Below are 27300 nucleotides of genomic sequence, written 5' to 3'. Positions count from 1 at the left end.
CTCATGCTTCCATCCTAAATCACTCTTGGGTAATTTGTCTTATTTAACAGTATCTCAATATTACTTCACATGTTGTTTGATTCTGCTTTCAACATACTGCCCTTCAGACAATAATGATTTTAAATACTAGTTACAATGCTCTGTAGCTTTAGAAAAGGACTTTCTCATTTTCTGCCTTTAACTAGTGTTTTCAGAGAGCAAACCCAGATTATCAGTTTCCACACTGAATCTGAATGAAAACATAAACACACCTGTGCAAGGAAGCAGCTATAAGTAGACACTGAGGAAACTCGTTTTAAGAGGACGCGTGTACACACATAGATGCATACATACACACACAGATGCATCCACGTACACACATGAGTACATCCATATAACACACGAATACATCCATATACACACACAGATGCATCCACATGTACACACGAGTACATCCATACACACACATGGATGGATATACACACACAAAGTGTATGCATATACACACAAATACATCCATATACACACACAGATGCATGCATACACACACTAAGTATTCCTTTGTAACACACACACACACACACACACACACACACACACACACACACACGAAGTATTCCTTTGTGGTTTGGTCAGACAGTGTAAACCTTCAGAAGAAATCTCTTCCTGAAAAGATACTCTTGAGGACTACAATGCTTCCCTAAAACCTACATAAAGACATGTCATTGGGAAGATTCAGCTGTACCAGCTTTGGTGTTAGAAAGCAGTGGTTTGAAACATGTATTTGAGTACGATGGAGCTGACCGAGGTGCCTCAGAGGTGGAGGCCGGCAGCAGCCCTCTGCCCCTCACCTGCGGTGTGGTGCTGGCAGGCGTCGCACACCCCTCCGCCCCCTCGGCCATGCTCCAGGGGAAATGGGTCCAGCGAGGCGTTGTAGTGGCAGCTTGTGGCGTGGCCATGGCACTGACAAGGTTTACAGGCGAACGCGTGAGCTTCATCCCCTGCTCGGAAAGGCTTGTCGTTGTACAGAGGCAAGCATCGATCACACTAGGGCGATAAGGTGATGTCAGAACAATATCAAGCTGTGGCTTTTTAAAATTCGTAAGCCATTTACTTCACTAAAGTTGATACTCATGAATTAAAATCCAGTGATCCTTTTATTTTGAAAAAAAAAGGCTTTATACATCAGAGAAAAAAAAAGACATTATATTGGCATGAGTGCTCCATGACCTTTAAAACCTTGATGAAACACTAAAAACTCCCTATTCTCTCATCACAGTAAAGGAAATGAAAATAGCAAAATGTTAGTTTAGCACTCTATACCCTAAAACACCGCAGACTTGGAGAACGGGATTGCCTTTATTTCTCTGCAGAAATCTCCTGCACCGTGCTTGGAGCTGAGCTCACCTTGCAGGCACCCTAACCGGCTCACACTAGCTGAGCATGTTTCTCTGCCCGGGAGAATCGGCAGGCTCATTCCTAAATCTGGCTCAGCTTCTACTTCGGGACCTTTGTGTTTCCTGTGGTACAACACCCTTGAGGATTCCTCCACCCTGACGTTTTGGCTAGCAGCACCTGCTCTGGGGTGTCTTCCCCTCATCCTCAGATGGCACCCATGTTCCTCACTTGCTGTAAGTCTGTCTTCCCTAAGAAGCTGGGGCTCATCCCTAGCCTTTCACAGGGCAGCAGCCCCTAACTACTTGTTTTGTGGGTTGGTTTTTTTTGTTTTTTTTTTTTTCTGCATTTATGTTCTACTTGGATTTCACTTCTATTGTTTTCTGCATGGGACTTTCAGCTTTGTGTGCCAGTTCTCTTTCCCTGAGTGTCCGTGTCTGTAAAGTGTCATTTGTCACTGGCCAGTAGGAAATACAACCACGCATTTCAGAGCCTATGAATAAGTACAACAGGGATGCGCAATGACCAATCACCAATGGGCTTTCATAGAGGGCACGGGGATTGGTCACGGATCATGACTGGCATCTGTAACTCACATGCTAGTTGGTATGCTGCAGAGCCAGTAACTATGCTTGTTTACATAATACAAGACTCATAGAGGATGATCTGATGGTAAACAGCAAGAATATTCATATACAGCAATGTCTTCTAAAATGTGTGTATGTACCTTTTTCTTTTCAAAATTGAGAATGTGTATGTATCCCATCTTACTACACATTCTGGATTATTAAATGTCATGTGCTTGACTGCATTATCTCTTATACTTTTCATAAAAGAAGTTAGTCCAACATGTGGTTATGATTGTGCATTTAGATTTCCTATACTTTTATTTTCTTGGGGGAGTGGTTATGTACGTAAGTATTGCATTAAGAAAATTATGAGATAAAATCATAGTATTAAATCTTATAAACATTTTAAAGGATTCTTCTTTTTAAAAAGGTCAAATTCCTTCTAGAAAAATTAAACTCAATTATATCTCCACCAACAATATCTGAGAATGTCTGTCTTGTAATGTTCTCCCCATACTTAAAGCTATGATTGCTAGCTCTTCACTATTTTGATTTTAGAAAATAGATTAATCATGATTTTATTATGTGTGTCTTTGATTATTAGTAGAGCCAAATATTTTTCACCTATTTCCAGGTTATATATAGTTATTCTTGGGGAAAATTGTTCATTTTATCATTCACATTCAATGTCCTTTAAAGATATAAAGATTGACTTTCAAGATATAAAGGTTTTTTTCATACTTGTAGAACAACTTTTGATCCATACTTTTTACTATGTATTTTCTGATCATATTGCTGGATGTCCCCTTCTACTTCACTGGACAGAATTTCTGCCCAGAAATTCATTGTTGTAGTACCGTGGTGATGGAAACATATTTGTATTTTTTCTGACTTTACCGGTAATATTTTTAGTACTATAACTTTTAAAATAATGTTGACTGTTAATTTCAGGTAGACAATCCTTATTAACTTAAAGGAGAAATGTCTATTGTAAAACAAACAAGATGCACTTGAAAAATAAGAAATACATTTTAAATATTATTGACTGTTCTGATTGGACTGACAAATCATAGTATTAGGTCAATAGAGAAACGGTGTTTGCACCCTCAGGATAAACTCAACATCATTAATAGTAAATAACACAAAGTTTAAAAACTCAGTTAGGAGTTTTGCCATTCACATTCCATGAGATTACTCCATAACTCCTCCATGACTTTATTATGATTTTTTTAATTTTAAAAACAAAAAAAAATGAGTAAAAATGATGACACAGAATTTCAAAACAAAATAATAGGAGATTAACACTGGTTAATGTATTGCATATTGTTATCTTCAAAGTAGTTGTTCATATTATAAGATATAAGCATGAAAAAATGTCAAACAATTGAATGAAAGCACAAACCATTCTTTTTGATAAACTAACAGAGATTAGTAGTATAGTTACCTATCTTGTGTATATATGTATATATGAATATATACACATAATCTTTTCTTTTTATTGATTTATTAAAATAAGCAAATTTTAAATTGCTAATCGGTAATTAGTATATATTTGCATACATGTTCACGTTGGACAAAAGTTGTTGACTTTAGCACTTGTGCATTTGTACACATATTAACTTTAAGAAATAAAGAATTTTAGTATCTGAATGATCACAAAATTCTCACTTTGTACAGATAAAAACTATGTTTTGTTGAACTTTATCTCATGTAAAGTATAATTGATTCAAGAAAAGATTAAAAATTTAAATATAAAAGACATACAGGATTTTTTATTTTTTTTTTTGGAGACAGTGTCCCTCTATGCAGTTGAGCTCACTTTGTAGCCCAGGCTGGTCTCAAACTCGCAACGATCCTCCTGACTCAGCCTCCTGAGTGCTGGGATTACAGGCGTGACCCACCATGCCTGGCCATATCAGGACTTTTGAAAATTATTTTTCTCACACTTCACATGCTGTGAAGTATCTAATGTGACCTTCCCAAGTACGCAGTGCTTGCCAGGATCACATATTTAATTATCAATAGGAGAGTCAAGCCGTGTAAAATACTGTTTCCATGTAGCGTTTTGCTTTCCTTTTTAACAGTATTCAACTGTTTTGATATTGGGACAGCAAAGGTCATTTTCCTGTTCTACATTCTGTAGTAAATGTTTTAAAATTTAGAACAGCTTGACATGTTTCATGATCATTTTTGGAACAAACTCTAGTTAGAAGTATTTTTTGGCCAGTCTCTACTTATCTCCACTGGTTTATAGTTGAGCAATTTCTCCTTTCAGAATTTTTTAAAACAGAAAGGAAAAAAATGAATTTAATTGCCCAGTGTGCTATTGTTTAATGATATCCTAAAAATTTTAGCTTAAAAAAAGTAATTTTTTCCTCTTACATGAGAAGAAAAAGGAAAACAGAAAAGAAAATACAAATAACATAAACTTTAGGTCGTAATTTTCACGTTGGTCAATGCTGCATTCTAATAGTTGCTAAAGAATGCACTCGTTTTTCTTCAATTTAAAATTTATCTACAACAATGGAGATTCTTTTTCCCTCACGCATTTCTTTGGGGCAGCCATCCCTCTCCTCTCTATTAATGCTTTGGTCTTTCTCCTATCCCTTCACACCGAAATGATGGTTTACTTACATTTCTCTTCCACAAACTATAAGTTGCACCATCTGTGTCATCCGAGCAGCACAACAGGAGAGACAGCTACCAGCTACAGACTGAGAAGTTACTACTAGTTATATCACTAGGTATCTAGAAACACGTGTTTTTGAAAGAATTTGGACAACACACAGAGGACAAAACTCATAGTGTAATATTCATTTATAGTCTATGTAATTGCCTGTAATGAGATGATTTGCAGTAAATCAACGACTATTAGAATATTATCAACTATAAGACTTTGGCCAAAAATATTTTGAAGTAGGGGAACAGGCCTCTTTAATCTTTCCTGCCTAGCAATAAGCGTGTGTAAATCAAATTTATTTCACAGAACCAAAAGTTAAGAGTTGGCAGTTGGCTAGAAGTCAGATGGCATAATTCCACCACTGGTGTTTGTGTCACACTAACTGTAAGAGAGCCCCCGTGGAAAGTCTCAATGCACTAGGCGCCATAGTAAGCATTTCAAGTGAGTTTTTTCCACCAGCAGGTGGAGGGATAAAGTAACCATGGGGTATATAAACAATGAATTCTATCCAGCAATAAAAGAATGAAACCCCAGCGTTTGCAGTAATGCGCGAGGAACTAGTACACATTAAGTGGAAGACATCAGGCGCAAAGAGATAAGTGCCACACATCCTGAGTTGTGAGTCATACCGGTTGAGAAACCCTTGGGAAATTAGTGAAGCACGCTTCTTAGGGTGTCTGTGAGGAGGTTGCTGCAGATGATGGGCATGAGGGACAGCAAACTCAGGGCAGGGGCTGATGTCCCCCGGGCTTGGGTGGCACCGTCCGATAGCACAGAGGCCCAGCCAGGGAAGATGTCAGGAGGCGCAGGAAGCAGAGGAGCAGGCTGTCTGCCTCCTTCCGTCTTTGCCTCTTGGCTGCCAGAGGAGAGCAGCTTCCTGCAGCCATGTCAGTCCGCCATGATGCTCTGCTTCCCCGCAGGCCCAGACAGCCTTCCCTCCAGTCAGCGGTTATTCCCAGGTGTTCTGTCACAACAGGAAGACGACTAACACATAGGTGAACACTGGCATCTCACAGGAGCAGGGAAAAGAGCAGCAGGAACCAGAGGACGGGGAAGGAGAAACACAGAGGGGATAATAGACACGGGCACGGCCTGACAGGAAGAAGAGCGTCTAACGTTCTATGTCACATAAGGTAAATGTGGTCAAAAACCATCAACTGTGGAATTCAAATATGTGATGGTTAAGATTTTAAATGTCCTCCCCCACGAGAAATCATAAAGATCAATTATCTCAATCTGATCATTGTACATTGTATCTACGTATTAGAATAACGATCAATATGTACCCTTAGTAGGTATTCATAAAACTATTTTAAACAAATAAAACATTATTTTAGATAACTGAATCATCTAGGCCTTAGATCACAGTGTACCCCACATCTTGTTTCTGTGTCGTGACTCGTTAGCCCCATATTCTTGTTAAAGTTGTCTATCTCCTTTTAAGCCTAAATTAGATAACATGAACAGTATTCTCAGTCCTTAATTCCACTATCCCACTATGAATCTCTAAAAGAAAGATTCTTCATCTCTAAAAGAAAGATCACATACTATTGTATTTATCAGTGATTCCAAATCATCTTACAAGCATAATATATAAATAATGCCTCCCAAAAAGCCTGGTAGGTATTTCTCATTCAATCTAGAGTTGCGAGCAGAAGGAGAAGGAGAAGAGGGATGAGGAAAGGAGTTCGAATCCTTCGGCAGCACTGATCTCAAGCTCGAGTAGAACCAGCAGTGTAGACAGTTTCTTTACAATGCATTGCCTGTAACCATTAGGAGGCGACTGTGTGACCAAAAACACACTGCTCTGTGATCTGCTTTGGAGGAAGTGACCCTCAGAGTGAATGAGCAGTAATTTATGGCCAAGGTTTGTTTCTGATTAATTTTATCTCCACAGAGGGGGGCTTATCTCTGCGTACTTCCTAAGGAGCTATCGGGTGCTAGGAGGGTGTAACAGGACTGCTCCTAGTGGCCCTAGGTGTAGAGAAGATGTGATCTAAGCAGGTAAATGTGAGACTGGATGAAAACTCACTTTCTGACTCCATGGGTTTGAAGGAGAGAAATGAGTTCATTAAATTCTCTTCCCCAGGTCAATTAGCCATGCAATTATCCTCATTCCCAATATTTAAAAAAAACTCTATTCCATTGTAAATCTCTGGCAAAAGACAAAATGTTAGTGCAAGACCATGGCCTAGGCCAGCGTTTGTTTGTTTGTTCTGTATTTTACTTTACAATATTATTACTGAAGAGTCTAATTTCCTGCTGATGTTTCTCTTTCAGGTTGTGTTTTCCGGAATAGCAGTGTGTAGGAGCGAGGGGCCCGGCCCTGCGGGGCTGTTATGCCGGTTACCGCGCAGTTTGTCTTCTAGAAAGTTCCTGGCCCTCCGAGTCTCGGTTGTTGCCTACATGAATTGGTGGAGCCATTCCAGCTAAAGCGTGATTTTGATCTTTTTGTGAAAACATCTTTTTACTTGTTGATTATGATTTTAAAATGGTTCATGTGAGAGCTAAAAAGATACTAGCAGAAAGATTCCTGTAAAAGTAAATAGTACCTCAGTCCTCTGAAGCCACGACCGCAGCCTCCTTAATGCTTAAAATCAAAGAGGAATTTTGCCTAAACTTAATGAAGTGGACCCGGTCCTGTTAACTACTTGCAACAGAAAATGGATGACCTCCCTTTGGTAAAGAATTAAAACTTGAGGCATATAGGTATCACATAATACTTTCCTGAAGAAACAAGCAATGTTATTATTTTACAACTTGCAGGCTGACTTTTTTAAAATTATTATAATATCAGAGGGAGTGGGGGATCTAAAAGCAATGTGTCTTTTTGGGTAACAAGACTTGTAAAAAGGATCACCGTGGACAAGTTTCCTAGCAAGACAGTTTATCTGCTTCTACTTGGAGCACTGTGTGTACGCATTCCACTGGGCCCAGAATTCCACTGGGCCCCAGAATTCCATTGGGCCCCAGAATTCCCCTGGGCCCCAGAATTCCATTGGGCCCCAGAATTCCGTTGGGCCCCAGAATTCCACTGGAGTTCAGGAAAGTAAGTTTAAAGCCTACTCCAGAAAGATGTTTTATAATGGCTTGTGGGAAAAAAAGGGAACAAATAGCTCAAAATAAGGAAATGTTTTTTTCAAAAAATCATATAAGGGGTGTAGTAAAATTTTTATTACAATAATAAGAGACACATTACTATGAATCACCCTGAAATCTCCCCTTTGGTGAGAACCTCCCTGTTCCATTGTTTTTACCCCTTTCTAAAGCAGTTCTAGAAGGTTCTAGTCCAGTGAGTGTCACTAGGAGGTGCCATCAAAAGTACATGGAATGCCACTGCCAGCTGCCATCCTGCAGAAAGGCAGGTTCGTCAAAGCTGTGTCCTCATCCGCCCCACTCACTGGGTCTGTCACTGTGTCTCTTCTGCCTCTCCCCAAAGCAAAAAGTCCATGAAAGCTCCACATTTTGAATTGATACAGGTCACAGAGGCAGCCAAGATAGTGAGTCTAAAGGTACAAAAGAGCTGCTTCAGAAAGCAACAAGAAGAACAGGACAAGCATACTCAGCGTGAGGTAAAGTATTCCGGAATGATGAACGTTCATATGACCTTTTGTGAAATATCCTCTTTAATTTAAATATTCACCATGTTTTTGATCACACCCCAAATATCTTTAAAGAACTATAGTTAAAATATCCGCAAAATAAAGATAGTAAAGAAAAATACACTCATAACATAGTGCAAATTTTGAAACCAACTTAAAATAACCTCAAGTATAATTCTATATAAAGGCAGATTCATCTATAGATATAGAGACACAACTTTAAGAAGATAGAAACAGATAATTTTGATTTATCTGCAGTTAGAGTAACATAGGTCCACAATTATATAAACTAAGAATATTTATCACAGTTATCTATGTTTGGTAGAATTACACATGATTGCTCCATTTTATAATGTTTTTTTACACCGTGCATATTATAAATATATTTTTAAAATGGAGGACAAACAAAATACAACTGCATGGATTCTTACAAAAATTATGCAACACTTGTGTGTAACATTTCACTAAGAAAAGCTAGGAAAATGGCAGCATTTCAGTTTTAAATTACAGATATGGAGAAACTATGGAAAAGTATTCTCTTGTCAAGTACAGTGTAGAGTTAGTCAATTATCAGTAAAAAGATTCTAAATTTTAAATGATGTAACTTTTTCAAAGCAATGAAACAAAGATCTTTGAACAATGACTGCCTAAACTTCTGATTTAAAATCAGATTTAAAACATACACAACTGAATGCCTCCCTGATGTCTATTTTTGACCTTGGACAATGCTTTGCTATTACCATTTTATGTTGCTCACAGAGGCAGGTAAGTAAGAAGAGACACTTTGTTCTATTCTTTGGTTGTAAAGTTTCATAAAACTGCTAGGCTTTGGTCTCAGAACTGTTTTTCTTTACAACCCCTTTCAGACAATGCACATCTATAACAACATGGAAGAAATAATAATTGCTAAACACATGATGAACACATCTTAGAATTTTCACCTATCTTTTGAATCAATGATTCTAAAGTTTTATTTAAAATACAGAAATATGTGTGGATCTTAGCAGCTGCTGAAGCAAATGGCTCTCTAGTCACTGTTCTCCTGATCTCCTGCTGACCATCTGCCACTTTTAATTATGCTTCAGTTTCTTATATAACAAACAGATTTCTCCTGATAGGTCCCCAGAAGCTCAGATTATAAAACTGACCAATGACTGTACCAGGGCCCAGGACCTTCATCACTGACTGGTTTATTTAACTGCTTTCATCATTTCTTAATAATAATCAACTCCCCTGAGATGCAGCCAAAAACTATCATGTTCACATAGGGAAATCATTGAATAATCATTGAATCTTGAAGACACTGATGGAATTTATTTTATTAGACTATAGCCTAATAATACTCACTAATGTTTCCTTCTTCTGGATCATTAGAGTGGAAACCAGTGTTCTTCTGTCATCATTAGAGACTAGAAAAGATAACATCTCAAAGAAAACCCACTCAGCCTTCTTTATCAGTTCTACACCCGTCAATCTCAAAGTTGGTCACTTATTTCATAATACTGTACCTTCAAGCACAAACTTAGACAAAGGGAAATGTAGAATAATTTAAGTGGGAGCAACTCAAATATTCAATCACATTCAGCAATCAAAAATGCATATTGTACATCTTGGATAAAAGCGGGAAGAAACCGCCCTCTTGGTCATAGACAGGAAGGTTGTGGGACAGGTGGCAGACGGAGGGAGAGGGATCCCTGCCAATGTCACCGGAGAGCTCTTTGGGATCAGAAGATTGGGACCTTGTTAAAGCTGAAGTTTGTAATGATGACCACAGATCACCAAAAACAACTTCACTTGTCTTCAGTGTTTACAAATTAAGAGAAAAGAGGCGTAAAGGATCTGTTTTTTATGATTTCAAGGACTGGATTAAAATATGTTTAAAAGGTTTCTATGCAAAAGTCACATCTGGAAATTTTAAGATAATTTCCCAATCATGGTGAGCAAATGAAATAATCCAAGTCTAATACACGCCTCACGAGCTAAAATTTTAGGGGCACAAGGAGAACAGAGAGTGTGCCTTATCTTACTAATTTTTGGTAGAGAGAACAGAATTTTGTCTACACTTTTAAAGTCACAGGAATTACCATAGAACATTGTTAATAGTTCATTACTTAGCAGCTTCCCTCACGCTCTGAGCTTCATGAAGCAAGAACTGGATTTTTTTGATCCTATGAATCCCAGTGTGATGCCTGGAAATTCGCAGTTGCTCCCTTGATACTGAGGAAGAAGGGAAGGAATGAGTAAGTGGATGTGTTGATGACTGAGCACAGAGCTGACTGTGAGACACAAAATTGTTTTTAAAATACGTACAAGTATCCATCCATAGGCAATACCTGTATGGGCTTCACAAAGTCTTCACAAAGACTTACACTGTCAGGCCTAGTGTTTTATTCCTAGCTGACCAAATCCTTCCTACAGCTAGAAGTTGCTATCACCTCCATCCTACAGACAAGGAATGGGAAGAGACGAGCTCATTTCCCAAGTCACCCACTGCAATGTGGGCCTCCACGTGGACCCATGTGAGGACAGTGGGGTTTGCGATGGTCCACTCATTGCGACATTCCCAAAGCCACCAGAGGCACTGGCTCACCCAGACACTCAGGGTTTTCATCCAGGTTTCCCGCTTCTGAGCCCCTGCTCCTCCCCTGGCTCCTGGGGTGGAAGCCTTCTATGCTACAGAGACTTAATGAAAATGAAGGATTAGCTGCAGCTCAGCCCATTCTTGATTTCTGCTCAATCTGCAGCTGAGGGCAGAGCCTGGAAACCCTGGGCCAGAACTTCCTACTCCTGGCCGGAAAAGTGACAGGCCTGCAGGGCCTGCGGGTGTGCAAAGGGGCAAACGGCACAGACCTGAGAGGTGACGAAACTTCCCCCGCTTAGAGGTCAGCGCAACGCCAATTTCTGCACTAAAGGAGGTAATTTGTTAAACTGTTCCCAAGTGGCCGAAATGAATTGGGGGCCCTCTGAACATCTAGAAATTCTTTTCTCCTCAGTAGAAGGCAGCTGCACGTGCTGGAAATTACAGGCGCCTAACGCTCTAATAATAGTAATTGTCCTGAGGCTCCATTCATGGTCTCTTCCTTCTGGATGTGGTGCTGAGATTGTGATCCAGTGATGCAGTTCCCCTGTAATTTCTCTGGTCTGTTAGATGGGGCAATCATCGTTATAAAACAGAAACTTTGGTGTAATCAGGTAACTTTGCTCCAACAGACATTTCCCCAGGTAGCTCTAAAGTACTGGTAGTAAATGTGATGTAAGGTAAACTTGTTAACCCACCATCAGTGATTGGTTTTGTTGGGGAAGGGCGTGGACAGAGCTCCTCGATACATAGAAAATGGCTCAGGGCTTTGCATATAGTAGGAAATTCTTTTTTTCTGTCTTGTCTTGTCTATCTGTCTATCTTTCTATCTATCTGTCTGTCTCCATATATTGTTGTGAAAGAAATGTCAGATGCAAAAAGGCAATTGTTAAATACAGATGTTTTTAAAAAGCTGACTGGCACATCTAATAGTGATTAGCAACAGTCTAGAACGATAAAGGAGAAAGGGAGGCAGTGGGGGATTAAAGGGTACTAAGTTGTAGTGTTCAGCAATTGGGCAGCTATAGTCCATAAAGTTCATGAAAGCAGTAACGGCTGCAGACTCCAAATAATGATAGAGAGATGGAGAAGTTAATGCCCATGGTTTTGCCTATATATATTATATCTATATGTTGATATAACACAATATGCTCTGTAAAGGTGTACAACTATTTTATATGAATCAAATATTAAATATGTTCAAGGGGATGGAAACATTATAATCCAGATAGATGTGTTGAATTATCAAATGGTACTTTACAAATTTATATAATTAAAAAAATTTAATATGACAACTGCATCAGTGAATGACTTAATTGACTGAGTTTTTGACATGATGGGACAGGATCTTTTTAAGTTTAGTTTTTAACAGATGCATACAAATAAAAGTTCTTCATATTAATGGGGTACCAAGTGATGTTTTGATACATGCATACATTGTATTATGCTTAAATCAGGCCAATTGTATCCATCACAAATTTTCATTCACTTATGGTGAAAACAGAGATACTTGTGGGTATGCAGGGTTTCCTCTAAGAATCCAGAAGGACCTTCAGGTACATTTAGAGTCTTTTCTACTAGGACTGTGTCTTTTAGCATTTAATTAAACCATAACATTCAAGCACTTAATTAAACAATAACATTAAAGATTTAAAGGTAAATGCAGTAATGCCTATTTTTTGCTTATGGATTATTATACAATTTCAATTAGCAAATGCAAAAAAAATATCATTCTTTGTCATTGTGAAGATAAAAATACTTATCTTTCAATGATATTTCTGTCAAGAATTATCTTACTTCTGGATGGAAATTCTTATGAAATGGCCATAGATACAGGGTATTTACCTATTCCTTGGGTACCAAAATTATTGCATAAATTAAGTAACTACCAACAGTGACCGGACACAGGTGACAATGCGGTGATTGATCACATGCATAGCCCATCTGGCACTACCACTGGTAGTATGCGGTAGCTACTTTTAGAAGCTCGCTAATCCAAACCATTGCTAACCTGGAAAATCATCCAGCTGAACAAATTTTAATACATGAAACCAAATCTACCTGTGGAAAAAAGAGACTGAGCAGAATTACTCGGTTTCTCCTTCAGTCTGCGTGTGGTTTATCTGTAAGTACAAGTCCTGTTCTCTGTCCTTGAAACCCAGACTGATGACTACACCTTGTGCTTGGAGACCTGTGAGCATCTGACTGCTGCTGAGAACCATTTGATGAGACACCGCAGCCCCTTATTCGAGAATGTTGGAGTCTATGCAGTTTATGGTATCTGCTTTCTCCTTCGGCCAGGTTGCCTTTGTGTACTTCTCTTTGCTTCTGACAAATGAAACTTGTTCTGGACTCTAAAGAGAAGAGACACTGTGGGTACACAAGGTTCCCTAAGAGTCTGGAAGGACCTTAAGGTACATTCAAGTCTGCAAACAGAGATTGGGTCCAAATACTCCCATTTTATTGCAACCACAATACTCTAACGTGGTGATAGTGTGGGAAATAAAGTCTGGGACAGAGATTATGTTGTGTTGCATCACCTACACTGTCTTACAACAGAATTTAAGGAGGAGAAATGTACGCATTACATTAACATGCTCTGTGCTTGCAATGCATAAAGATCGTACAAGTCATACCAATATGGATTCATATATTCGAAAGTATAATGATTCTGTCCTTTAATTTTTAATAATCTCTAATTTAGTCAACTGACATAAAAGGCATCATACTTGCCATTTGGACAAAAAGACATTTTATATTGGAAATGCCTTTCTACTATTAGACTTGAGTACAACATCAGTAAGTAAAAATCCTTTTATTTAAATTTTTGCTTTACACTTTAAAATATCTATGATATTTAAATTATTCGTTAATTACTAATTGTCAGTTGGAATCGTTTGTTTGCACTAAAGTCATATCTACTCATTATAATAATTAGTGTCTGCTGGGGAATCTTTTTTTGAATTTCACAAATGAAAGTCCTTCAGTATTTTCAAATACTTGCATCTGTAATCAAGGCATAACGTCTGTTCTCTAGCATAATGTCCTACACATAGGAGGCATTTAATAAATATTTGTTAAATGAATAAAGCTACTGAATGATCAGTCTTCACAGTAAAACTATAAGTGTATATGGAAATCATGAGTTTAAGAGTGGTTATTCCACACTGAACATTGCAGTAAAATCACTCTACTATATCGTTAGCACTAATATAAATACTTGTCATTCATTAACTATCCCTGATAGAATAGTCAATCACATTATCATATCTTAGAAATACTGCAGTCTTTGACATAAATGCATTTACATGCAACATAGAAGAATACAATTGTGTTCTTTTAAAAAGGAGATTACCATACATGTCCCCTTCTAGCACGAATGCTTGGATTTAGCAATATTCATGCACAAACATTTCTTGCTACTTACACTTTATGTTTATGCATCGCTTCCTAACATGGCATTGTTTTGCATGTTTTTACCCAAAATTATAAATAATTTAAAGAGTAAAATATAAGAAACAAGGAGACAGGTTTTAGGGAGGTGGGAAGGGGATTTACAGATGGAAGGAGACGGGGCAAGGAAGAAAAGGGATGCAGATGAGATATTTGCATATGCTGATTCCCTTGATGGAGGCATTTACAGATTATATATTTCAAACATAGACCAGTAAACACTGGGGTTACAAAAATAAACAAGTCCACAAGTGGCACAGAGTGTGCCCTGGTGTGCATGATGGCTGCTTGAGAAGCTGGTCCTATCACCATGGAAGTTCTGTTCATCCGTGCCCACCGTGGCACCTGCCTTTGGGACAGAGGCGAAGGGGTTGTCACAAGGTCTGCAGTTTCCATCAGTGCTGCGTGAGCCCCGGTACCAGCACCAGGGACCTTCAGAATCTTCTATCATTGTACCTTATTAGGTCAAGGATGTCTCCAACTTCAGAATGGGTGCTGAAAATATTCTTCTAGATGCTTACATGTTACCACTGTGTTTCGCCACTGGCAAATTTAGAATAACAAGGTACGCTCTCAGATGAGATGTCCACATACTCTCTATTTGGTGTTTATTTTGCTTCTCCTGCATTACTTAGCCCCGGCATCAATCTGAGAGAATGAAATCTCCCTCAGAACAGGGCTAATTGTACATTCCTCATAGATAGAAATCTGGCGTTTAGCAGATGAGTACTCCATAAAATTTTATTAGATTAATAAAAGGTTCATAAAATTAGTTGGGGATTTTCCTCTTTATTTTTCTTGACTGGTTTGCATAATACTAGAGTGACCTAACACATTCGTGTACTCACAAATATTTAATGTCTACAGTGTGTTGTCATTAAAAGTTATATATAATTTGTTCAGACCAGCTTCCTGCATTATTTCATGACAGATGATCTTAAATTTCCCATGTCATCTTGATAGATTTTCTCATTCTTGCATACAGACCATCTATTAGCTTAAGCCTCAAAATTCTTCAGCCCTCAATTCTTGGGCTTGTTCTGGACTGGCTTTTGATAATTTGATCAGTAACTGAATGAGACACAGCAGCAGCTTCTACATGGATGGTGGACTTGTCCTTCCACTTCCGTCAAATTTTTCTTTATCATTTTGAAAGTGTGATTAGACACCTCTACGTTTAGAATTGTACACTTCATCACTACGAAATGTGTGCTTTGTCCCCTTGGAAAACGTTAAGTTTATGTTGCCTAACATTTACATAGGGTAAGTCAGCTTTCTTAAGTTTCCAAACGTCATGTGTGAGTGTGTCCTAGGTGTGTCTCAGTCTCACCATCTGGCCCACCTGGCCGTATGAAAAAGTGACACCAAAGGGGGAAAAATGGGTATTCTGACGCACATTTATACAAGTGCTCCATATTTGAAATCAGGTAGAAAAATGTTAATAACCTTTATCATAAAAGAAAAACTAGCACAATGCCCCAGGAGCTCCCATTTGTTCCTTTATAGGAGACAGGGAGGGGATACCATTATTATACTAGTTGTCAGGTATAGTAGACTGAGCACCAACAACTGTCACAGCAAAATGACATACAACCCTGTGTTTACTCAAAATTTTGATCACGGATTGAGACTTTTTTAAACACACTAGAAACAATATTATGCATCTTGATTGATACTTGTTTTGGCTCGTGGCCAAGGTACCCACCTCTCCCCGCCCCATTCTCTTCTCAGTCAGCCTAAGGCAGCTGGGTTTTGCTTCCTCTTTCATTCAGAGGATCCCTTAACTCTAGCTAAGTTCACTACGTTTATATGTTATGCTTGCTGATTTCTTTGGAGGCTTTATTTTAATTGCATTCACTTTTACTTTTTCTTTTTTTTTTTTCTGCCTTATTTGGGAGTGAGAAAGTTCTATATACACTCAAGACTAACACTGTATTAGTGCTCACTCTTGGTGTGGTACGGTCAGTGGATTTTCATAAACAGCTGTATTGCATGGAATGGCTTCAACACCCTGAAAATGGTCTGCAGGAGAAGTCTGGGAAATTCCTACCCGTCTCTCCCTCTCGCCAGCCTCTTCACATGATTGACTTTTCCGGTTTCCATAATTTTGCCTTTGAAGACGTTATCATGGAATGGAAGCCACAGTTAGCTTCTTTCCCTGAATACCATGCATTGAAGTTTCTTCACTGTCTTTTTATAGCTTGATAACACATCTCTTCTCAGTGGTGCTGAAAAACATCCCACTGTAGGAATGTTTCAGAGTTGATTCATTTCCTTACCAAAGGACAGCTTAGTTGTTTCCAAGCTGGGCAATTTTGAATAAAGGTTCCATAAATATTAGTGTGTTGGGCTTTGTGTGAAGAGAAATTTTCAACTCACATGGGCAATTATCAATCAGCATGACTGGTGGGTGATATGGTAAGAGCATGTTTAGCTTGCAAGAAATTGCTGGGTTGCCTTCCAAAGTGGGGGTACCCTTGGTTCTCCTGCCAGTGATGAACAAGAGTTTCTTTGGCTTCACCTCTTCCCTAGTGTTCGCTGGTATCAGTACAGTATTTTGGATTTAGCCTTAGAATAATCATGATTGTGATATCTCTTTTTTTAAATTTGTAATTCCTGATGATATATGATTGTTAGCATCTTTTCATATTTGATTTGTCATGGATATAGCTCCTTTGCAAGGGGACTGCTCAGATATTTTGCCTATTTTTAAATCAGACTATTCATTTTCTGTCTTTTGAGTTTTACCTTTTTTGCATATTGGATACATTTATTAAACATATCTCTTGGGAATGTTTTCTCCAAGTCTTGACTTGTCTTCTCATTCTCTCAACCCTGCCTTTTGCAAAACAAAAATATTTGAATTATTTCCTTTTGGTTGTAGGGGTCAAAACCAATGACTGCACATTCAAGACAAGTACTCTTTCCCTAAGCGCCATCAGCAGCTCTAAATAGAGGGTAAATTTAATGAGGTCCAACATATCAATTACCTTTTTCATGGATCATACCTCTGTATTCTGTGTCTAAAAAGTTTTATTATACACAAGGTCATTTGGAATTTCCTTTATGTCATCACTTTAAAATGCTACAGTTTTGCACTAAGCTGTTCAATTCATCCTGAGTTAATTTTTGTGAATTTGTCTAGGTTGATATTTTTGACTGGAATATCTAGTTATCCAACACCAGTTGATGAAAATATTGTGTTTTCCACCATACTGCACTGGCTGTTTTGTGGAAGATCATTGACTGTGTTTATGTGGGTCTATTTCTGTGCTCTTGCTGTCCGACTGATCTGTTCATGTACGCTGAGCAAAGAGAGTCATAAAGTCTTGATAGCCTTAGAATAAGTATTAAAGCCGAGTGTTGTCAGGCTTCCAACCTTGTTCTGCAATATTGTTTTGACTAATCCAGGTTCTTCTCTAAAAGAATCAGCTTGTTGGTGTCCATAAGATAATTTCTTGGGATTGTAGATGTATGCACACGTGTGTGTGTGTGTGTGTGTGTGTGTGTGTGTGTGTGTGTGTGGTGCCAGGACCTTGCGCATGCAAGGAAGGAGCTCCACCACTGAACCACATCCCCAGCCTAATTTTTTGAGATTTTGATTGAGAATACATCAAATTTATAGAGTCGGTAGCAATGACATCTTTAACAGCAGTGAGTCTATCTGTAAATATAAAACTATCTCCATTTAGTCCTTTGATTTCTTTCAGCTAGATTTTGTAGTTTTCTTTAAGTAAACCTTGAACTCATTTGTCATATATATTTTTCCTTTGGTAAGTGTTAATATAATGGTGTTGTGTTTCTAATTTCAAATTCTACTTGTTCATTGTGTATAGGAAAGCTTACAGTGAACCCGAATCACCTGAATCATGCAGTCTTGCTATTAACACTTAATATTTCCATGAGGTTTTTTTTTTTATTTTGTCAGATTTTCTACACAGGTGATGATGTCATCTGCAAGCAAACCCAGTTTCTTTTTCCAAGTCTGTGTGCTTTTCATTTATTTTTTCTTATTGTGTAACCAGGAAGGAATTGGTAAGAGGAAATTTTCATATCTTTCTCCTGATCTTAGCAACAAATACTGTAATTTCTCATCATCATGTGATATTCCTTGCAGGTTGTGTATATACTCTGCATCAAGTCTACATACTTCTGCTGTGCTCCTAGACTGCTGAGAGTTTATGTTATGAATAGGTGCTGCAGTTTTTTCAAATTTTTTCTTCATTTATAGATGATCACATGCTACGATTTAAATGTGCTTTATGTGCACTAGAATTGATTTTGAAACTGGCTGTTAATGCAGTTGTGTTGGAAAGAGAGGTTAATGTCTTTTGCATGAGACTATATTAATTCTCACAGGGATGGATTCATTCCCAGGAGAGTGCATTGTTATAAAACATTGAGCTCACTTTATGTCTTCCTGCTCCACATATGCTCCTTGATTTCTAGACCAATGAATGAACAGAATCCTCTTTTCTTTATAAATGACCCAGCCTCAGGTATTCTGTTACAAAAGAAAATTGATCCAAGATCTGTCTTCTTCCTTAGCGGTGGCTGCAGTAAGTTATGTCAGTTCCTTGTTCAGTTCATGCCAGGGTCGCATGCCTGAGATAAATCCCATTTGGTGGCAGTATATGGTATAATATTTGCATAATTACTGGATTAAATTTGCTATTTTTCTCTACTGAGAAAAAATTTGTATCTGTGTTCATGTAAGATACTCATATTTAGTTTCCTTGTAATGTCCTTGTTTTAATAGTAAGGTAATGACCACACCATAGAATGGTTTGGATCTTTTTAATTCATTCTGACCATCTGTCTTTTAATTAGTGTGTTTACACCCCTGATGTTCCAATCAGCTTACCTGTACTGTTGTATTAATTTCTGCTGTTTGTCATTCTTTGCTGTTCATTGCCACTGTTGTTTATTTTTGTCTTCTGCTCATCTCCTGTCTTTTGTGCTTTATGGTGGTTGTTTCTATATGATTTAGTTTACACTCTCTCCTTAGCATGTTAATTATTCATGATTCGTACTCTAGGGGGTCATCCTAGATCTCGTACATGACAATTACCCAAGTCCACTGTAAAATAACTGCACCCCTGCAAGGTGGCACAGTACCGTGCCACAACAGTGTGCCTAGCCCCCTTTCCCCTGTATCGTTGCTGTCATTCATTCCACTCGTGCACAGGCTACACTAAACACGGGGATGCTGTCATTGGGAACAAACTGCTGTCAATTAAGAATAAGAAAACTTGAAGTTTATCTTTATTTATTTCTCTTCTATCCTTCTGCTCCTTTCTTCATGTAGAGCTGACCTACATCAATTTCTCACTCTCCCAAGAAACTTCTTTTAACATTTTTGCAAAGCACATCTACAGTCAACAAATTTCCTTATTTTGTGTTTCTAATTACAGGAGGCAATTTTATTTCTCCTTCTGTTTTGAAGGTGAGTGCTTTTTCCGCTTCACACGTGGAGTATTTAACTTCAGTCTTGTTTACAGGCTTTCAGCAAGGAGCTAGGACTTAATTTTATATTTGCTCTTTGATGAAGTTAGGTATCACTCCCCAGTGATTTTATTTTTTTTAAGACTCTTTTCCTGCATCCATGATTTTCTGGGCTTTGAACTGACTTTGTCCAGTTGAGCTTACTTCGTGATATCTGTGCTACTTAGGGTTCTCTGCACATCCTTAGTGTGTGGTTTTGTATCTGATATTAATGCAGAGAAATTCTCGGTCACATAGTTTCAAACAGTTCTTCTGTTCTTTTTACTATTTCTTTTTCTTGCTAATCCCATGATACATGCTTACATCTTCTGTAGTTGCCTATATTTCTTAAGTATTCTGCTTCTTTTAAAAAAAAATACTTTTTCCCTGTGCCTTTCTATTTTGGTAGTTCCTGGAGTGTCCAGTCCTCAAGTCATGTACGTTCTGCTAATGGAAAAGTCAAAGGCATCCTTCATTTCTATTAAACTGTCATTGATCAACAGCATTTTCATATTACTCAGTTTTCCTGTCACTTGGACCAAATACTCAACACCCACAACAGAGCGTTATTATGGCTCATGGTCTCAGGGCATCCAGTCCATGGTCAGCTAGCTCTAAGGCAGGGGCATCATGGCAGACCAAAGATGCTTAGCTCAAGGAAGCTGAGAGACAGAACATGGAAACAGCACCATAGAGGAGGAGGACAGGGACTGTATACAATTCCCAAAGCCACACCTCCATGAGCCACTGTGACACAGCCAGAAGTGTGGTGAACTAATCACTTAGTCCAGTGATGATGAACCTTTTAGAGACCGAGCGCCCAGACTGTCTCCTGTCACAAAGTGCCAACACTGCACTGAAATCTAAATACTGAAGTTTTAGTTTAGAAAAAACAAGTTCCCAGTCCAATCACAGTGACACACGTAGCTTATCCACCTCCAATTTCTTATGGTTTCCTTTGCAAAATTTTCACCTATTTTTCCTATGTGTTCTTAAATATTATCCGCTAAGTCCTTATCTAAGTCTTATTATTCTAAATTCCTGAGCAGGTTATTCTGATAATTCTGCATATCTGAATCTGGGTCTTATGCTTGTTCTGCCCTTTGAAACTGTATTTATTTTGCCTTTTAATAAAGTTGTACATGGGGTATACAGTGATAAGTGTATGGGGAGGGGACACATTCTAGAGCCCCGCAATTCAGTTTTTAATGATTCTGCTTCTATAGGGTGTAATATTCCAGCCACTTCTCAGTAAACACCCCCATTGCCAATGTGAGAGTTACATGGTTAGATGCAGCCCAAATTGGGCTCATCCTTTAAATGCTATTCCTGATGGTCATTTAGGGGTATCTCCCTAGTTCTCCACTCCTCCCTGTAGTCCAAGATTAGCTGTCTTTGTCTACAGATTGTCTGATCTATGAGCTCACAATCCTTCTTGTATATCAGGCCTTTGAGGGAATATTATATTTATTCTTGAAGTTTTTTCTTTAAAGGCTCTTCTTTGCAGAATCTACAGGTGGTACTACTGACAAATACCTATCTGACTGAAAAGTAGTTTTACTTCTTGATTTTTCAGTAGAGTCCAAATCTACATCGGTGGTTGCTTCCCTTCCACACCTTGGAGACGCTGTTCCCTCCCTTCCATCACTGATCATGGCAGTTGATATGCAATGATTCCACCAGGTTCTTACAAACACACATCTCACGGTTGTGTTTTTCTCTCTGGCTGCTTTAGCATCTACTCTTAGTCTTTGGTGCTCACCAGATGCATTACATTACACCTATGTATGGATTCCTTTTTCCCAGCGTACTTTGGACCCTGAACCATCACGTCATCCTTAAAATTTAGGATTTTTTTTAGTCTTACCCCTTCAAATATTATCTTTCTTTTAAAATATTTTTAGCACCTTTACTTCTATCTCCTATAAGGCTATGTTAATTTATCCCCATACTCAAAACCGCATTTCATCTTTTCAACTTACATTTAAATACATTTATGCACATATCCGGATCAGGAAAAGAACTAAGGCAAATGTTTTTCACAGATTAATAGTATCAACCTGTGTCAGAGAGGAAATTAAATTCCTGGCCTTTGCTCACTACATGTTCATCAAACATAATTCACACTATGAACTATCTAAAGGCTGGTTACATAAAATAAAGTCACTAGGATTACAAAACCTAAAATTTTCTACAAAATGGAGAGCATTTTGAATAAAATCTTTCTTTGAGCAGAGAAATAACACATAGTGGTAAAGCGTGATATATAAGAAAAATATGATGAAAATTAGTAGTGATGAATCATACTTTCATGCCTCAGGAGTTCAAAGCAATATATTCTCTAGGTTAACCGGAAATATTCATTTATATAAGAAGCACGGCAACCTGTGATGTTGGCACCAAATTATCGAAGAGAAAGAAGGCTTATGATAAAAAGTGTTTCAAGCTGGCTCAGCTATGTATAAAATTAACAAAATGTATACTGATAGTTTGATTGTGGTTAATTCATCAGATCCATTATTAATGTTATAAGAGGGTCAGAAGTTAGAGCCAAAAACTCAGGGAAGCATTCAGTCACTAATAAATTGCTCAGTGCCAGCTTGGCCAGGCTTGCAGGTGATGATGTAACCGGGTGAAGGAAGAATAGCTAAGTAGCCAACAAAACGTCGCTGCCTGGCCCAGACGCTGATCATCGCGTCACTCTTGGCCAGAACTCCTGAAAGGTGAATGCTGCCTTTAAACGAAAATGCAGTGAAGGCAAGGTTCGTCTGCGGGAAGTTTTCTGAAAGCTCTGCTCCGTCAGCGCCTTAACCCCTAAAACACGCAAAGTTCTAAGTAAGAAAAGGAGCCAAGAGGAGAGTTATCACAGCTACACTATCGCACCAGAGGTGTGTAACATACAAGCCCAAGCTTCCACCTCTGAGGCTGCCCTCTGCCCCCCTGAGCTACTGCATCCACATTTTCACACATGCAGTGGACTTGCCTACCAAGAGGACCGGAGGTGTTTCACGCCAATAAACTGATAACACAAGCAGTAAGAGGATGCTCTGAAGACACCCATAGAAGTGGAAGGAGAGAGCACGCATATCACTTATGAGGAATGTTGATTTAAAAAGAAAATGCACTACTCTCATAAGATGTTAGCATCTTGAGTAAAAAGTACACAAAATAGCTATACCATTTCTTATAACTGCATCTGAAAATACAACTACCTCAAAATAAATGGCTTCCTTTTTAAAGCACCTAAAACTTGTGCAAGCAACAAGATTATTCTTTGCTAAAATCAAATTAATCATTGAAGAAACTATGTGTGTTTATTTGTGATCTAGCTAATGATTCATGCAAGTTCAATGGCATGTTTTCTTGAATTCTACTTTGGAATCTTTAACTCTGCTTGAAAGTTAATGAATAGTATCTAGTCTTGTGGATTTGTTTTGCCCTAGATCAATCGAAAAACAGACCCAGTAAATTAATCACTCGCTGCTTCAGTCATTCTTGGGAAGAAATATAAAAGTACTCTACAAGTATTTGCTGTTGATAAAATATGCCATTATTTTTTATTATATGTATCATACATTAAAATCAAAGCCTTAAATTGCCAATATTATACCAAAATGGGTCATAGTTTCTAGGTAAATATTATGGAGGACAGTCACTGACCCTTCCCAAGGCAAAAATTTTAAGTTTAATAAAGTAATAAAATAATTTAGAAAAATAAGCACTATATTAGGTGCACTTCAGGGAGAAACAGCAGGCTCTTCACGTATAGATTTTTTTTTTTGAGCTGCTGCATGTTAGTTTTTATTTCTATGAAAGAAAAAATAAATACAGGTTAGCAGTGGGCAGAACTCTGGCAATTGCTAGCTAATCGAGCAATATTAAAAATATTGAATGCCTAATTCCATCAGCTTTGGTTTATGTTTCCCAAGCTGAAAAGACTTCCGAAATCAGATGTTAGCCTGAGGAAAGCCACTCATACACAAGGCTATAGGTAGTGTGGTAGGGGACCAAAGTGTGACACATGGTGTTGGAAAATCCTGGGATTTAGAGAGCCAATGGGTTTTTCAGTGGAAAACACTCACTGGAAAACAAATATCAAGATTACATAAACACTGCCCCACCAAACTATGACATAAAGTTACAACAACTGAAGAAAAATTCCCACTGAAAACTTATTACAGTGGCACCTTGCTCTTGAATTCACCTTTCTATCCCTTTCTCTCCGCTCCATTCATCCCATCCATTCCCATTCACTTCCTCCAAAAGCTATTTCTCACAGAAAAGACAGTTGCCAAGGACTGGCATGGTCTCAAGGCTTACGTTTCCCTCTGTCTGCCAAATGGCTGTAACTTAATTCACAAAGCCTGTTTATTGAGTAATATTATTAATGGTGAGCATAGTACTGTGAATTGAAGACATTCTTTTGGGACTGTATCCAGGTCTTTTAAAAGAACACCATTTACCATAGAAAATGAATGGCTTATCTTAAAGTGTATTATCTTTGGCAAAGTAGAATAACAAGAAAAGTACTTGAATAAATATATTTTCAGATGATCCTAAAAAATTTTTCTCAGACACAGAAGTCACAATATATATTAAAAGTCACAATATATATTTGAACAACAGCAAAATGAGACTGTCATGATTATGAATACCATTATATGATCATTTTTCATTTTTAACACATTTGAAAATATTGTGGGAGTGACACATCACTCAACTTAATAATCTTTTGACTTTTCCTGCCATATTTGCCCAACTTTGCTAATTGCATCTGTTGCTTTTTTATCGATGGCTAAAGTCATGACTTAACAAAATATGACAAGGAGTTAAATAACTAATGTTTGCTTATTCATTTCTGTTTTCCAGAGATACTTAATGTCTAAATAAGAACCATTAAAATATATTCTCCACCTCAACTGTAGTTAATGAGCTCACCATTCATAATCCAGCAGTCACCACTGAGGCCAAGTCTAAAAAGTCCGAGTGGACTTGAGAAACCAATCCATTTGCTGAGTGCCTCTATTTTTAAGGGGAAGCATGAAATCACCGAAGAATCATAAAATATCCGACACTTCATTGAGAGCAATAGAGACAAAGAAGCAAAGCAGATAGGACATCGAGAGGGAGAGAGAGAAGGCCAGGAGGAAAAGGGGGCCTGGGATGGACTGGCGGCCGGAAAGCAGCAGGGGTCAAATCATAAGAAGAAGACAGAAGCACTAGACCGTAGCTTGCTTGTTCTAACACACTTGAGTTCAGCCCATTCATCCCATTTTTTAGTTAGGTGGTTAGCTGGTTTGGAAAAGAAGGGCAAAGTTAATGAAGGAAATCATTGATTACCAAGTCAGGCAACAAGAGTCCCTCTGAAGGGACCATCCAAAAACACTTGGAAAAACAGTAAATGTCACTTTCAAATGGAGATCCAGTCACACTGGTAAAAATGCAAATGCATAATTATGGCTCAAGAGTCAATTGGTTGAGTTGATTCTATTAATTTCCTTTTTGTAGCAATATAGTCCCAATATAATCAAAATTATTAAAATTGGTCTTCTAGTGGGCTATGGATACAGCTCAGTGGCACAGCGCCTGCCAGGCAAAAGCAACGTCATGAGTTTGAGTCCCAGTAACCAAAAAAAGAGAGTGAACCGCAAAACTGGTCTTCCTGAAAGGTTTTTCTCATGACATATTCATCAAATTAAGTTGGACATCAGACATTTGAAATCCAAAACAACATAAAACATTTCTTCTTTAAAAGCAATTATTGACTCGCAGTCGAGACCAAATGTGTAAGTAAAATAAAATGAACATCAGGATAAGCAAAATGCATTCAGCTGCACAGCTAGCAAAGAATGAGAAAGCTTCGGTTTGCACATGTGAGAAGAAAGAAAGCCCTAAACAAATCAGTGATGTAGAGTCGAAAACGGGGCCACACCTCCTCAGGAATGTGTGAGCAGAAGTCTGCACTTCAGAGCACGTTCTGCTGTTACACTGCACACGTTTTCATGTTACAGTCAACAGCAAGTCCAATCAGGGAAGGACCTCAGAGGACGGAAGCGCAGTTTGCCAAAAAAGCAACAGATGATTTTTTCTGTAATATTCCAAAACAAACTGCCCAAAGAAATGAATTGATCTGTTAAAACACAAACACAATATGTGCACCTATGTTTATAGCAGCATGATTTGTAATAGATAAATCATGGAAATGACCCAAATGCCCATCAACTGAGGCATGGGTAAAAAAGATGTGGTATTTTAATACAATGGAGCACTACTCAGCTAGAAAGAAAGATCAAACAGCTAAGATGATAATACTACTAATTCTATTAGTTCTTAGGAAAGAACAATTAATATTCACATGATTAGATCAATTTTGCATGTCTATGTCTGGTAACCTAAGTAATTCTTTTGCAGATAACAATATGCAATATAACAACCATTGTGAAATTCCTACCATCTTGTTTTGAAAGCCTATATTGTTATTGTTTTGGGTTTGTTGTTGTTATTGTTTGTTTCTTTTGCTTCTTGTTTTTCTTTTCTGTGTTTTTTTCTCTTTAAAATAAAAATAAATAAATGAAATATAAGCATAGGACAAGTTCTTGTAGGTACAAAAGGTCACAAGTCTTACAAGTGACTATGATACAGTGCTGCTGTTGAAAAGCTAAAATTAAAGTACATTTATGTACAAGGAATGATCAAAAGATACAATGAATATTTAAATATTAAAAAGCTTAGGATGAGTTTAGCTATTATAAACTGTAATGCTATAACCACGGGGGCACATACATCACTGTGGTATGATGTATTCAATTTTTCTGAGAAAATACCCATAAGGGGAATAGCTGGGTTAAATGAGATCTCCAATCCTAGTTTTTTGGGGGAATCTCCACACTGATTTCTATGGTGGTTGTACCAATCTACACTCCCACCAACCCAAATGCCTATCAACTGCAGGATAGTTTTTTAAAAAAAAAACTAAAGATGTAGTATTTTGTACAGTGGAATACTACAGCTCTAACTTGAGGCTTTTATCGGTAAATGGATGCAATTTGAGACCATACTCATAAATGAAATAAAGCAGACTTGAATGTGTAAACATCTTATTGTCTCCCTTGTATAAGACACTGAAAGAGTAAATAGGATCCCAAATTACAACAGATACTGTGAAAGTGAAAGGGGAAGAAACTATTCCAAAGGAAAGAACACCTGGGATGGGGAAAAAGAGAAAAGAAAGGGAAAGGATTTCATAAGTAGTCAAGATAGATAATTACACTACTAGTCACTAGTAAAAAGAACAGTTGGTTCTTTCATTATCTGATCATTTTTCATGCTTATATCTTGCAATCAGCAACTACTTTGAAGATAACAATATGCAATATATTAACCATTATTAATCTCCTATAATTTTGTTTTGAAATGCTGTATCATCTTTTTATTCTTTTTTCCTGTTATTTTTAAGATTATGACAATAAAAGACACATTGCCAAAGCGCTAGGGAAGTAGCTCAGTGGTAGAGCTCTTACTGTGCATACGCGAGGCCCTGGGTTTGCTGCCCAGCACCAC

At 37.9% G+C, this 27300-nt stretch overlaps 1 protein-coding gene across 4 annotated transcripts in view; it reads right to left on the bottom strand.

Annotated features, from left to right (window-relative positions):
* Ush2a (usherin) overlaps window positions 1-27300 on the bottom strand; it is a 658323-nt gene that overhangs the window by 554825 nt on the left and 76198 nt on the right. For all 4 annotated transcript variants that reach the window (XM_063236705.1, XM_063236706.1, XM_063236707.1 and 1 more), the window contains exon 10: window positions 831-1026. In XM_063236705.1, the coding sequence (XP_063092775.1) occupies window positions 831-1026 (196 nt within the window). The remainder of the gene's footprint in view (window positions 1-830; window positions 1027-27300) is intronic.

The sequence above is a fragment of the Cavia porcellus genome, unplaced genomic scaffold (assembly GCF_034190915.1).
Source record: "Cavia porcellus strain 051 isolate PalLab524CR breed Dunkin Hartley unplaced genomic scaffold, mCavPor4.1 scaffold_26, whole genome shotgun sequence".
In the NCBI taxonomy this organism is placed as follows: Eukaryota; Metazoa; Chordata; class Mammalia; order Rodentia; family Caviidae; genus Cavia; species Cavia porcellus.
Note: the sequence above shows the minus strand (reverse complement) of the source record. Positions and strands in the feature narration are given on the sequence as shown.